The sequence below is a fragment of the Muntiacus reevesi genome, chromosome 17, assembly GCF_963930625.1.
Source record: "Muntiacus reevesi chromosome 17, mMunRee1.1, whole genome shotgun sequence".
In the NCBI taxonomy this organism is placed as follows: Eukaryota; Metazoa; Chordata; class Mammalia; order Artiodactyla; family Cervidae; genus Muntiacus; species Muntiacus reevesi.
In genome coordinates this window covers 9300366-9315407 of record NC_089265.1, presented here as the reverse complement: position 1 = coordinate 9315407, position 15042 = coordinate 9300366, and the positions used below count along the sequence as shown (strand labels likewise).

The window sequence follows — 15042 nt, the reverse complement described above, 5'->3', positions numbered from 1 at the left end:
CAGAAAGTAGCTCTTCAAAAGTCCAATGGAGGAGACAAGTTTATTTTTTCTCGAGGTGACTTTAGACCACTAGTGCTGGATAAAGAACTCCCCCCAAATGTAGTGGCAGAGTCATAAAAGGAGGCTATACTCTTGTACTCTACCCTAATCATAACCCTCAGTCTACCATTTACTCCACTATTAATGTCATGTGAATAGGGAAAAAGACAGGTTTGCAGGTGAGGAATAATGCTACTCATGTTGAGTAAATTTTATGAAAACTTTTAGTATAAGGGAATGATTTTTACATAAATTTAAGCTCTACCTGCCTTTTTAAAAAAATTATGAAGTATTTTTTTGGGGGGGGCAATAGCTGCTGCTGCTTCTTCTTTTTTTTAATATTTACTTACTCATTTGGCTGTGCTGGGTCTTAGCACATTGGATCTAGTCCTGTGTGCTAGACCAGGGATTGAACTGGGGACCCAGGCATTAGGAATACAGATTCTTAGTCACTGGACCACCAGCGAAGTTCCCCTACCTGCTTTTTAAGACTCAATTCTCTTCTGCTAAGCCCTCCTGATTTGCCCAGATGAAAGGAAGCACTTCTTCCTAAGAACTGCCAAGGCACTTTGTCAATATCCCTCTTAAAGCAGTTACTATTCTTTACTATGGTGGGCACCTCAAAGGATGCCCTTGTCTCCCCAAACTGGAATGTCTCTGAGATAAAAAATCCCGTGGGACTCATCTCTGTCCCCTTCAAGCTGTGGCAGCCAGGACAGAACAGGCCTCGGTGCATTGTTGCTGGAGGAACACATCACGAGAAGCGGCGCCCTCTGTGGAGGTGCCACTGTGAGAAGCTAGCCGCTCTGGTTCAGAGACATCTCCTCAGTCTCTGAGCTCTCCCTCACGGAACTTATCCCACAGAAACTGCATGGGGCCGTACAGACAGCATGGGGCAACTCAAGAAAGTTTTAGTTAGGAGACTGGGGCACAGAGCTACTCTGTCCCCCACAGAGTGGGACAAAGATGTCTGTGCCATCTTTGCAAACGACAGAGACAGCACACCATTTCGGCTGTGGGTATTTTCTGGTTGAATGACTTTCTGTGTAAAGTAAATTGATTTAATAAAGCCACCAAGACATAATCAGCTTCAGCTCCTTAGGACAGAAAGGAGATTAGAGTCAAAAGCTACTCACTGCCAAGGCAATGGCAATCTGTGTGAATAAAATGTCAAAGGACCACAACTTAATTCCATGTTGCGTACTGCACTTCCAAGACTATATCCTCACATAATGAAGGAAGGTCTACTGGTCCTATTTCTCACCTCCTCTCCAGAACCATTTTTAAACAAATGAGAAAGTTAAGACAGAGTAGCAGAGTGACAGGTACAGAAGAAAACAAGGGAAGGAGAGTTGAAGCAACAGTAAAGGCCAAAAACTTCCCTCCCTTCCTTCTACCTCTATAGAAACTGGGTAGGTATATTTGAAATTTCTCTTTAAGGATATAAGAATCAGCCCACAGAGTCTATAATGATAAGAAATCTGGTGAGGACAGCTGGGGGACAAATATATATATATATACACACACACACTTACACACATGTATTGCCTGTATATATATCAAAGACTGCCTACATAAACAATTTTCTGAGAAATAAATTTAATATCCAAACTATGTGTGTGTATGTATATACACACACACACACATATTTACTTTCACTCAATGATATCCCATAAAGATTATTCTTAAACGTCTTGCATATAGATACTTTGGTTCTTTGTGTTTTTGTGCACTTGTGGGCTCAGATGTGTCTGACTTTTTGCGACCCCATGGACTATTGCTGGCTAGGCTCCTCAGCCCATGGGATTTCCCAGGCAAAAATATTGGAGTGGGTTGCCATTTCCTCCTCCAGGGGATCTTCCTGACCCAGGGATCAAACACGTGTCTCCTGCGTCTCTTGCACTGGCAGGCAGATTCTTTACCAATGTGCCACCTGGGAAGCCCAATACAGACACTTGGGTTCTACAGACCATGAATTGGATCAAAACAATCATAATTTATTGGCTGCTTACTATACTGTCCTAGACTTTATGCACAGTCTGTGGTGCAGACTTTGGGGGAATACAAAGATGTTTAAAGTAGCTGCACTAGATTATAAATTCCATGAAGACTAGAATTTTAGTTCTGTATGGCTCAGCCACAAGTCAGCCAAGGCTGGACTGTGTAGTAAGTCTCTCTCTCCTGATTCAAAGACTCTCCTATTTTTCTTCTGATCGTACAATGCCCTGGTTTCCCTTAAAACAGTAAGTACTACTGATCTGTCATGGGCTACCCTGGTAGCTCAGATGGTAAAGAATCTGCCGGCAATGCAGGAGACCCCAGTTACATTCCTGGGTCGGGAAGATCCTCTGGAGAAGGGATCGGCTACCTACTCTAGTATTCTTGGGCTTCCCTAGTGGCTCAGCTGGTAAAGAATCCGCCTGCAATGCAGGAGACCTGGGTTCAGTCCCTGGGTTGGGAAGATCTCCTGGAGAAGGGAAAGGCTCCCCACTCTGGTATTCTGGCCCGGAGAATTCCAATGACTATAGTCCATAGGGTTGCAAAGAGTTGGACACAAATAAGCAACTTTCACTAACATGCCATAAACTACAAATTCTGATCCAAGTTTAAAAAAAAAACCCTATGGCTCTGGAATCCTACATATAATGCTGCTGCTTTTAGCTTGGCAAAAGTGAACTGTGGAATGATGACTGTCTAATTTCAAAGTTTAGTAGGAGTCTATGGAGCAAGTCACAAAGACCCCAGAACCCCAAGCCAGGGATCCTCTGCTGTTGGTCAAGCTGAAGGTTGCAGCAGTCAATGCCACAGGCAGTAAACTGAAAAATAAAAGCACCTGGGACTAGGAATCTTTGAAGAAATGGGGGACTGGCCCACCAGCTCCTAAATGACAAATGAAGACGACAAAATTTTATCAGCAGTTAGGGAGAGCTTAGGATTTTGCTGTCTCCTTCACCCTTGCTCCTATCACTTCACCACAAACTCTCTCCCTTATCAGTAAAACTTCAATGACCATGTCCTTCTCTGTTTTTCTTTGCTCTGGTGTCCTAAAAGGTCACCTCACATACTTCAAAGAGAGAGAGAGAGAAAGTTTATCTAAAGGGTATCAACAAAGTTGTAGAAATGGAAAGAGAGATAGGAAGAAAGGACAAAACTAAGAGACACAGCACACCCAATTTCTTTTCTCTCTGGCGCTGAACTGTGAAAGTCTGTTTGACAGGCACTGACACCCCCAGGGGACATGGAAAGAGCAGAATGGTGGCTTCTCAGTGATTTCCCCAGGAACCTGGACAGGCTACTGGCCTCCCCACAGTTCTCCTGTGTGCTGAGATATCCACCCAGGCCACTATGGGGATCAGGCCTGTCCGTTGAGATATTTCCTTTAAGACTAATGCAAACTGATCTTTGTTTCCTTTAAAACAATGGAACTGGACTCAGATACTTATAACAAGTCTCATTGTGATGATAGTATATAAGCGACAGATATCTGTGATTCAGTTCAGGATCTGTGAATTTCAAGCAATATTTCATGTGTTATTAAGTCAGCAAGAATTTTTCCAGTTTATTGTACTAGTGGATTAACAACAATTCCCAATTAATCAAGACTAGAAAAAGTGTGGCTAACCTAAGACAGGGCATTATCCAATGGGCCTTCTGCAACCCTGGATGTGAAATCTGTAGATATGGAGGGCGGCCTCTATTCATCGTACTCCATCATACTGGGTGCTTGAGTATCTGTGGATTTTGGTACTCACGGGGCTCCTAGAACCCATCCCCTCAGAGACTAAGGGATGACTGTAATTACAAAACTGAAAGACTTCAGTTATTCTTTACCTTGCTCAACACTACGCCCCAGTGTGAATGTCAATGGGGATTACAGAAAGAGTTAGGAAGAGAATGACTTCAGTGATTTATGGACAATTCAAAAAGCTCCTAAATGATCGAATTTTAGTTGTATAACAAAGTGCCTAGTATAAGATTCATTTTGATTTGAAAATAAGAAGTTCAGCCCCTTGAAATTATTTCGTGTCTTCACTCTGAGAGATGATCAGATATGCTCTGTTCCTACGATAAGATCCACTTTAATCTTACCTCTGGTAGGCAGAATTCAGGTACAGAATCCACAAATACATGACCTGAGCACTCCTTTAGCTCCTAAAAGACATGAAAGAAAAAAAATTCTAGGAAGACATGGTCAATAAACACAGTGCCAAAGAAATTCCATCCCCAAACCAAACTCTATGAAATATTGCAGAAGGCTGGAGTTGGAGGAAAGTGGGAAGGTTATTTAGGTCAACTGGTTCTTGTTTAAGCTTAGGGCAGCTGAACATTTTATTCAGTATTAAAAAAATCAGGGTGTGCATGCACATTTCTTGATGCTTCTTTAAGGAAGCCATGTGTGGACATATGCTGCTCACACAACTCCGAACCAGAGCTTTCCAAATAATAGTTATATGGACTACACCAGAAATATCAGAATGATCCAGAACAGTGATGGAAGTAGACTCCTGGGTCTTACCTAAGATCTAAGGGATCAGACATGGGACCTGTATCCATGACAAGCATGTCCAGTGATTCTGTTCTACAATTAGATTGGGAGTCCAGAGTGCAGATAAATGAACTGGAACCCCCTTCTCCTTCTACCAAGGTTTGAGGGGCAAATAAGGTAGGAGAGGAAGAATACAGGATAGGGATTAAATCACCTCCCCACCACCATTCAAAAGAAAACAGTATATTTATATACTGCAACTCCCCATACTGCCCATGACCTACAGTATTTAATAGGCCTGTGTTACTTCAAATTCTTTCACAAACAGACCTTGAGAAAAGGGTGTGTGAAAGCTTATAAGAGAGGTGCTAAAAAAAAAAGAAAAAAAGAAAAAAATAGCAGGAGGAAGGGCAAGTGATGAAGGGCAAAGAAGCTGGCCGATAATAGATGTGTCACATAGCCACATACGACTGTGTGCAACAGGGAGACTCTGAGAAATGGTATCAAATGTACACCCAGGAGTGATTCTACCCAGAGGCAAGGGACCTGGGATATTTATACAGCAACTGCTGCATCTAGGGTAGCTTCAGGAAAAAACTGTCAGGCAAAGCCATACAAGTATCAGCAGCTGGAATTATGACAGCGGACACTGAAACGACTGGAGTGGGCCCCCAGGAGGCCAGCAGAGGTGCTGTCTTCTCGTGATGACACTGTACTGAGATCTATGCAGGAGTTTTTGCTCCAAAGTTAGAGCTGTCTATGACTCTATAGCAAAATAGAAATCTTGCTGTTTTTCCCAGAAAGGGAAAAATACAGTTGGAATTGTGTTCCACTGTGTTTTCATTAGTCACTGCACATAAATTTCTGTATATTCATATATCTCTACTTATACATTGGAGTTGGAATGATTTTACTCTCAATCTTCACCTGAAAATGTGGCATTAACTGTCTGCTCTCTTCCTTTTGAATTTTACAAGTCTCCTATCAGAAGCTTAGAGAACATTTCCTACTCTTGCCTTCCACTGTAAACTCTGGTTCCTCTCCTTATATGACTACCATTTAACCAGTGAAATGCCGAGCCAAAAAGAGACTGAAACCATTTGTAATTACAATACACCTGCCAGTGAAAAACAAATGAGCAATTACGGTTAATGGATGAAGACCTCCAACTCCCTTGGGATGAGATTAAAAATGATTAAAGACAAATCATGGGAAATTTCAAAGCACGGCCTGGCCTTTCATCGGCTGTGTAATCTTCTTCCCCACATTCTCCATGCCCTGCCATGCACCAGGGTGCAGGGTCTGTCTACCTCGCCTGACAGAGCCTCCTCTGAGGTGCTCATCTTTCCTGGCCTGGAGCAGCGTATTTGCCATTCTGAGCACTTACAACATCACTGTATTTTATTCGCCACTCCCTCCTAATGAAATGCTCCCACAGACACATGCGAGTCATCTTGCTCACAATGCATGGGTAATGGGATGCTTCTGAGCCTTTCTCTGGGAACAATGATTTACAGCCAGCAGGAGACACAGGCTGAAATTTCATCAGGTGCATAGGTTCTTGAATGTCACCTAATTTTATAGTTAGGCTATGAGGGAAATCTGGTTTCAAGTCATGCATCTGGCTTGCACTTGAAGCTAGGTTGAGGGGGAAGGTACAGGAATTAATTCTGTAAAAAGAGCTCCTCTTCCTTTAACAATATCTATGAAGAGAAGGAAATGCCTCATTCAGATGAATCATTTTAAGGATCCTCACATTCAGTCTTTTAATTATGAAACTGGGGAGAGGAAGAATGACATGGAGGTCTAAGAATGCCGTGGATAAGCTTTACAGTGTCTAATCTTCCTTTATCTCTGACTTTTTTTCAGAAGAAAATTTGGCTAGGTAAGTTTTACGTTGTTGTTTTGTATCTCTGGTCTCTCATATGGAACTTAAATGCCTAAAAATTGATCTGAGGAAGGACAAACCATGAAGACAATCTAATGGCAAAAATTTAACAGCCTTGAAAAAAATAAAAAGTAATTTGAGTCATTCAGTTTAGGCTTAGTTAGTGATTAAAGTCATTAATAGAACTCCAAATTCCTAGATTCCTGTTAAAAGAACCATGTTCTTTTTTCATAAATTATAAGAGTGTCCAGGCCAGGCTACCATGATCATGGATCATAGTCTGGAAGGCCCTTTTGTTCACGTTTACCTGAACACATGTTTCCCTCTCTCCCCCCCCCCCGCCGAGGACACGGCCTGCAAGCGAAAACACTTGGCTCCTCAGTCTGTTCTCCACACTGCAGCCAAAGCGCTCTGCGCAGAGGATGGCCCTGCCTGCAGCAACCCTCTGTGGCCCTTCATCACCCCAAGAAGAAGACCCAAACTTCTGACAACGCCCTATGTGATCTGACCCCTAGAAGAGCGGTTTAAAACTCAACAGTGTCTGGTGGGCTTTAAAGTTATTCTTTTTTAAAAAAAGTTCACTCCTTATAGGAAAAGTCAGTACAGCCTCAAAACGAAATGAGATGGATGGAATTCTCTAACAAGCAATGCCACTGAAACACTCATCACAATTCTAGAAATAATAGTTTTCTTTTTGGGGTGATAAAATGTATTTCCAGCTGAAGTTCCTAGATTTTACACATGTGAAAACTGGATCTGTGTCTGAACACCGAGACTCCTTAAAAAGCTCTTAAAAACAGTAATTACCAAGTACTGAAGACTCTACACGGGTCACAGGAGTTTTTAGGGAGAAGACAAAGGGGAAGAAATGAGCCCATTAGTCACATTAGTGTGGGGTGGCTCCAGAATGACAAGATGGCTTTCCAGTGGATGTAGATACACTTCAGCTTATCATTACCTTGTCCAAGAAAGCGTTTCCATCCTTTAGGGACCAGCCAGGAAGACTGGACAGTCTGGGACTGCAAAACAAAAGATTAAATTATCCTAAAGAGGTTATAATCCTCAGTGATTTCATGGTGACTGTACCAGCTCCACAAAATGAAACACAGTTTGAAAGGAGTGGCAGCAAGGCTCACCCAAAATAATAATCAGAAAGATGAAAAGTAACCAAGTGGTATCAAGCTTAAGAATTACGTGGCAATGGAACATTAAAAAGTCAAAGAGTTCTGCCCTCAATTGGAAAAATTAAAAGAATGCTATGCAGAATAATAAAGAGAAAAGGAAAGATGAGGCACGACAGCATTGTATAGTTTTCCAATCACTGGCCCTGACTTCACCTTGCTTGCATTTGACAACAAGCCGGAGGGGAAGGCCGAATGGGACCCTCATATTGCAGAGGACAAAACAGACTCAGAGAGGTCAGGTGTCTGTCAAGAACACTTAGCTGCCTACCAACCAGAATTTACCACAAATACAAATCGGAATTTGGCTCAGTCACCTCTGTATTCATTGCTTAAATGAATTAGTCACTGGTTACCTGTGCCTTGATGTTACCTGTGCCTTGAGTTTCCAATTTTGGCAAATGAAGCTAGCTTTTCTCAGTGTTATAAAATCTCACCGTATCTCAGTGAGTAATTTCTAGAAGGTGAGGTTAATTTCACATATACGTTATATCAAAAAAATCTGAACCAAAAATCATTCACTTTGGCAAGATCAGAATTTAACTGAGTGCTATGAGCTGACCAGAAGAATTACACTGGAGTCTGAAAATGCAAACATGTCAGGAGAAAAAAAAATGTTGGTAAAAAGAAAAACTTGACCAAGGTGATATGTGAAGAAAACACATCAGAAGTACAAGGTAGATTACAAAAGGATTTTAGCACTTCAACACAAAATTAAATTTAAAAATAAAAGGCAAAGTATGGGTGTGGAACTAAAAGACTCTATAACCCCAAACCAAATTAATATATAATACTTTATCCTCTTGCTAAACTGATTTTTATCAAATTTCTGACTTGGTAATTAGGTGCTAGATACGAAAGTCAAATTGAAACAAATAATGGGAAATATCTGCCAATCTTCCAGGAAAGATTAAAAACCTGAATAATATATATATGCATCTGATTTTAGCAAAAAAGGTGAGAATTTGATATAATTCCCAGGCTACAGGGAATTATGGCATCTCCAAGAGTCGGACACGACTGAGCAACTTCACTTTCATTTTTCACTTTCATGCACTGGAGAAGGAAATGGCAACCCATTCCAGGATTCTTGCCTGGAGACTCCCAGGGACAGAGGGGCCTGGTGGGCTGCTGTCTATGGGGTCGCACAGAGTCGGACACGACTGAAGTGATTTAGCAGCAGCAGCAGCTAGTTCATAGAAAAGCTGTTAAGAACGTAAGTACAATGAAGTCCCACATCTCCTTTGCCTAGATTCTCTGTTTACATTTTGCCTTTATTAGTCAAAAGTGAGAATTCTGAATTTCATTCTTGAGAATGAAAATTACTACTAGGAGAATCAAATTTGACTGGCATAAATTATATCTGAAAAACTTTTTAAAAAAATGCTTGGCGTTTTCTCAGAAAAATACTCTATTACCATTAGATGTTGAATTCCCATCTCATTTCATAGTTACATGTGTACCTTCAATTAAGAGACTTCTTAAAAATATTTACTATCAGATAGATTAAAAAACCAAGCATTCTAATAAAAGTGTAAAGATAGGCCAGTCTCAATACTATTCTCATTTCACGCACGTGGACTCTTTACAAGAAGGTTATAAATGTCCACTTCCCTTTACAAAGGGAACTGGATCAGAGGACTTGTATCCTGTTTGTTTCCTACTGGGCACATACAACTCAGCCTTCAAATTACAGATGATTGATTCAATTAGTTTTGTCCTCAACAAGTGATTAGAAATGGTATGCTGTGCTGTGTTCAATCCCATCTGACTCTTTGAGATCCCATGGATCGTAGCCCATCAGGCTCCTCTGTCCAAGGGATTTCTCAGGCAAGAATATTGGAGTGGGTTGCCATTTCCTTCTCCAGGGGATCTTCCTCACCCAGGGATCAAACCTGGGTCTCCTGCACTGCAGGCAGATTTTTTTACCGTGTGAGCCACCAGGAAAACCCATTTACTGCTTATTAAAAAATAATTTTTTAAAAAGTAAAAATTTCAGGTATTACTGCTGCTAAACATTGTTTATAACATCAGAGACTTCTGTGAATATCTGGAGTTATTCTGGATTTGAGAATTGCCAGTAGATGGGACTGAATGCTCAAAGAAGATCCTGACCAGGGTGTAACAAGAGTGCCAAAGACAAAGGGCCACAGAAATGTAGCCCCAGGTGGCAAATGGATGCTGACTACAGAGATGCAAATATTTTGTTTTTAGGTCCAATTAAGTTAATGACTAAACCATGAAGAGCTAGTAAATGTTAAGCTACGAAAGAGGAAGAAATGTACTACTTTGTTCTTAATGATTACAAAATTTGACCGTGTAAATTTTTTGAACAAGGAAACAAGTCTCTTCACAGAAATCTACGTTAAAGAAACATGGGCAGTAATGATACTAGAAAAATTCTGATTACAGATGAACACATCTTTGTACCCACTATTTAACAATAATTTCTATGGAAAAAAAGGGTGGCTTTAAAAAATGTTATGGTCAAAAAAATATGTATACAAAAATTTTTTTTAGTAGTTTTTTTATTTTTTTTCAGTGGGTTTTGTCATACATTGACATGAATCAGCCATAGAGTTACACGTATTCCCCATCCCGGTCCCCCATCCCACCTCCCTCTCTACCCGATTCCTCTGGGTCTTCCCAGTGCACCAGGCCCGAGCACTTGACTCATGCATCCCACCTGGGCTGGTGGTCTGTTTCACCATAGATAATATACATGCTGTTCTTTCAAAACATCCCACCCTCACCTTCTCCCACAGAGTTCAAAAGTCTGTTCTGTACTTCTGCGTCTCTTCTTCTGCCCTGCATATAGGGCCATCGTTACCATCTTTCTAAATTCCATATATATGTGTTAGTATACTGTAATGTTCTTTATCTTTCTGGCTTACTTCACTCTGTATAATGGGCTCCAGTTTCATCCATCTCATTAGAACTGATTCAAATGAATTCTTTTTAACGGCTGAGTAATATTCCATGGTGTATATGTACCACAGCTTCCTTATCCATTCATCTGCTGATGGGCATCTAGGTTGCTTCCATGTCCTGGCTATTATAAACAGTGCTGCGATGAACATTGGGGTGCACGTGTCTCTTTCAGATCTGGTTTCCTCAGTATGTATGCCCAGAAGTGGGATTGCTGGGTCATATGGCAGTTCTATTTCCAGTTTTTTAAGGAATCTCCACACTGTTCTCCATAGTGGCTGTACTAGTTTGCATTCCCACCATTTTTAGTAGTTTTAAAAATAGGTAAAGTATTCCCATAAGTAACTAAATAAATAACCTACGGTCTTTAAAAATAACCTGTTGTCTAGAAAAATAGTGAAAGGTAGAATGAACATGATATGCAATTCATTTTCTTTTTATACGTTTCCTTTTCCCATTTTCCTACTTTGAAATGCATTACTTTTATAATTAGGAAAGAGAGAGGCATAACTACACTCATTCATTCAAAATATGTTTATAAAGGCTTACTCTTGATTAAAATAGGCAAAGTAGAGGGATATGACAATAGCTAATCCTTGAGTTTGAGGAGCTTGCACTGCAGTAGAGGGAGACAGGAACCAGCAATCACAATGGAATAAACTAAACGCTTGGACAGGGACAGCAGAGGCGTTATGTTCATACAGGAAGGGGGCTTGTGACAGTGTGCAGAGGTGTGAGAGAGCAGGAACACAGAACCGGAACACGGGGTGAAGGCAGAGGTGACTTTCCAGAAAGAGGGATAGGGAACGGCCTCATCATTTAGTGAAGTGTTGAAGGGGGAATGAGGTATTCATCTTCACTTGTTCGTTCACGAGTCTTGATTTTTGGGTCAAGCACTCAGAGGCTGGTGATACTGACCACGAGCAAAATGTGCCTGTCATCCTGACAGGGTAGGGAAAACTGATCAAGTAGCCACACACACAGAGAACAAGTTGTTACGAATGATGAGGCCACACCGCACAAAGCGCCACGAAGTCTCCTAACACGGGAGTGGTCTAGGCGGTATCAGGGCCCCTTGAGTCTCTGCTGATCCAACTGCAATCTGGATGTTGGGAAGTCAAGGGGAAACTGGTCAAGGGGCAAGCATGTGTGTGTGCGCGTGCATGCGTATGTGTGTGTGTACGTGAGGTGATTTGTCCCTCACTGTGTCTCATTCTTTTGTGATCCCATGGACTGTAGCCCACCAGGCTCTTCTGTCCATAGGATTTCGCAGGCAAGAATACTGGAGTGGGTTGCCATTTCCTCCTCCAGCGGATCCTCCTAACCCAAGGATTGAACCCGCATCTCCTGTGCTGGCAGGCGGGTTCTTCATCACTGAGCCATCTGCAGTGGGATCAAGGGGCAGGGTTTGGAGGGAACAGAGCAAGAAGATAGCTACAAAGCCCAATCACTCTCACCAGCCTTCAGGATGCATGTCTTAAAAAAGATTATTCAGATGAAATTTCAAGCAGAGTCTCATATACACCACCCTCCCCCTCAACCAACGAAAATGCCATCTCTCTGTCCTTCCCAGGTAGAAAAGGGTATCAGAAATGATCTGAGAGAGGAGCTCCTGCTTACTAGGTAGGCTAAGGCAAAGGTGGGATGGGAAGGGTGGAGAGCCTTTTGGCTGAAGGAACAATCTGTGTAGACTGCTCCCAGGCAGGAGAGAAGTCTTTGACACTGAAGGAATACAAAGAGCAGGAGACGAGAAGGATATCAAAGGTACCAAGAGGAACTCGGTACTTAACCTAAAAGCAATGAAAAATCCACTGAAAGATATTAAACAGATGAGAGACGAGACTAGATCAGTCTATTAATAAAAGGTGATTCTGGAGAAAACTGACATCAAGTGCCCTCTGATAACATATACTACCATTTGTGTGGTAATTCTACCAAAAACAGTAACCCCAACCTCATCGTGAAGAATCAAGAGGCAAACACAAATTGAAAGATGTTACATAAAATAATTGGCCTATACTCTTAAAAATGGCAAGGTCATCAAAGACAGAGCTGTGAAACTTCCAGACTGAAGGAGATTAAAGACATGACCGAATGCAATGTGTCATCTGGATTGAACCCTGGACCAGTAAGTTACTTTTTTTTTTTTTTTGCTATAAAAGGCATTACAGAGAAATATGAGCTGGTATATCCTGAGAAATATAAATAAGGTGCTAAGTTGCTTCTGCCATCTCCGACTCTTTGCGACTCCATGGACGGTAGACTGCCAGGCTCTTCTGTCCACTGGATTTCCCAGGCAAGAAAACTGGAGTGGGTTGCCATGCCCTCCTCCAGGGGATCTTCCTGACCCAGATATTGAACCGCGTTTCTTTTTTTTCTTTCTATTTTTAAAATTTATTTTAATTGGAGGCTAATTACTTTACAATATTGGGGTGGTTTTTGCCATACATTGACATGAATCAGCCATGGATTTACATGTGTTCCCCATCCTGATCCCCCCTCCCGCCTCCCTCCCCATCCCATCCCTCTGGGTCATCCCAGTGCACCAGCCCTGAGCACCCTGTCTCATGCATCAAACCTGGACTGGCGATCTTTTTCACATATGGTAATACACATGCTTCAATAGTATTCTCTCAAATCATCCCACCCTCGCCTTCTCCCACAGAGTCCAAAAGTTTGTTGTCTTTACATCTGTGTCTATTTTGCTGTCTTGCATATAGGGTCATCATTACCATCTTTCTAAATTCCATATATACGCGTTAATACACTGTATTGGTGTTTTTCTTTCTGACTTACTTTGCTCAGTGTAATAGGCTCCAGTTTCACCCACCTCATTAGAACTGATTCAAATGAATTCTTTTTAATGGCTGAGTAATATTCCATGGTGTATATGTACCACAGCTTCCTTATCCATTCGTCTGCTGATGGGCATCTAGGTTGCTTCCATGTCCTGGCTATTATAAACAGTGCTGCGATGAACATTGGGGTGCACGTGTCTCTTTCAGATCTGGTTTCCTCGGTGTGTATGCCCAGCAGTGGGATTGTTGGGTCTTATGGCAGTTCTATTTCCAGTTTTTTAAGGAATCTCCACACTGTTCTCCATAGTGGCTGTACTAGTTTGCATTCCCAGCAACAGTGTAAGAGGTGAACCACGTTTCTTAAGTCTGCTGCATTAGCAGGCGGGTTTTCCACAAGTAGTGCCATCTGGGAAGCCCAACATAGCTCAGACACTAGGATGACATCAATGTAAGTTTCTGGATTTTGATTACTGTGCTGCGGTTATGTAAGAGAACGTCCTCTTATAAAACAGGAACTTGAGTATTTAAGGGGCAAAGGAGCATCATGTCTGTATCTTTCAAATGGGTCAGAAAAAACTGTGTGTTTGTGTGTTAAAAGGAAGTGATAGAGTGAATGTGATAAAATGTCAATAACTGGTAACAATAATTGGGAATTGTTTGTACTATTCTTGCAACTTTTCCATAAATCTGAAGTAACTCCAAAATAAAACATTACACAAAAAGACTACTCTGGATTCAGAGAGCAGCAAGAACAGAATTGAAGAAACTGGTTAGAAGGCTTCAGCAGTAATGCCTGTGAAAGAGGATGATGACCACCACAGTAGCACTTATGAGAAGTGACGGGATTCCAGCACTATCTAGGAGGTAAAAAATGACAAGGCTCAATGAAAGAGTTGGCTTCTCTGGTGGCTCAGTGGCAAAGAACCCACCTGCCAAGGCAGGAGACTTGAGTTCAATCTCTGGGTCAGGAAGATCCCCTGGAGGAGGAAATGGCATCCCCACTCCAGTATTCTTGCCTGGGAAACCCCATGGCCAGAGGAGCCTGTCCAAAAGAGTTCATGGAGTCGCAAAAGAGTCAGACATGACTTAGTGAGTAAACAACAACAGCAACAACAAATGAAAGGCTGGATGCAGGAAGGGAGAAAGGGGGCATCCACTCCCAGTTCTCTGGCTTTTCTATCAGGATGCCTTTTCCTAAAACAGGGCAGCAATGGGCGGGACCAGGTCTGGGAGGGTCGGTTCTCCTCTTCTGAACCAAGTCTAATCACGATCTCAGTTTGAGGCATGCTGAGTTCTGAAGTGCTTTCAAAGGTACATCCAAAGACAGAAGCCGAGTGGGCATTTAGGATTTATGAATGTGGAACTCAGAGGAGCATTATTAACTGAAAAACACACACTTGTAAGTGACTGTCTGGATGGTTATCCAGGCCCTGTGCATTTATTAAATTCCCTTGGTGGAGGCTCTGTGGCTAAGCACTGAGTACTTTAGAATTCTGATGTGTGATGGCCAGATGGAGGAAACTGAATCTCCAAAGGAGACAGGAGAGGAAGAGTCAGAGGAGTAAAGAAAACCAGGACGGCATGATCATGGAGGAGAGTGATGCTAAATGGTCGAGGAGAATGAGGGTGACAACTGAGTATCACAGCTAATGACACGGAAGCCATCTGTGATTTTACTGAGAGATGTCCTGGTGGGTTGTGTGGGCAAAGCAGACGGGAGGA

At 42.0% G+C, this 15042-nt stretch overlaps 1 protein-coding gene across 3 annotated transcripts in view; it reads right to left on the bottom strand.

The window, feature by feature from the left end:
* Positions 1 to 15042, bottom strand: part of INTS9 (integrator complex subunit 9) — a 121383-nt gene that overhangs the window by 65871 nt on the left and 40470 nt on the right. For all 3 annotated transcript variants that reach the window (XM_065908099.1, XM_065908097.1, XM_065908098.1), the window contains 2 exons: positions 7372 to 7432; positions 4129 to 4191 (listed from right to left, as the gene is read on the bottom strand). In XM_065908099.1, coding sequence (XP_065764171.1) covers positions 4129 to 4191; positions 7372 to 7432 — 124 coding nt within the window. The remainder of the gene's footprint in view (positions 1 to 4128; positions 4192 to 7371; positions 7433 to 15042) is intronic.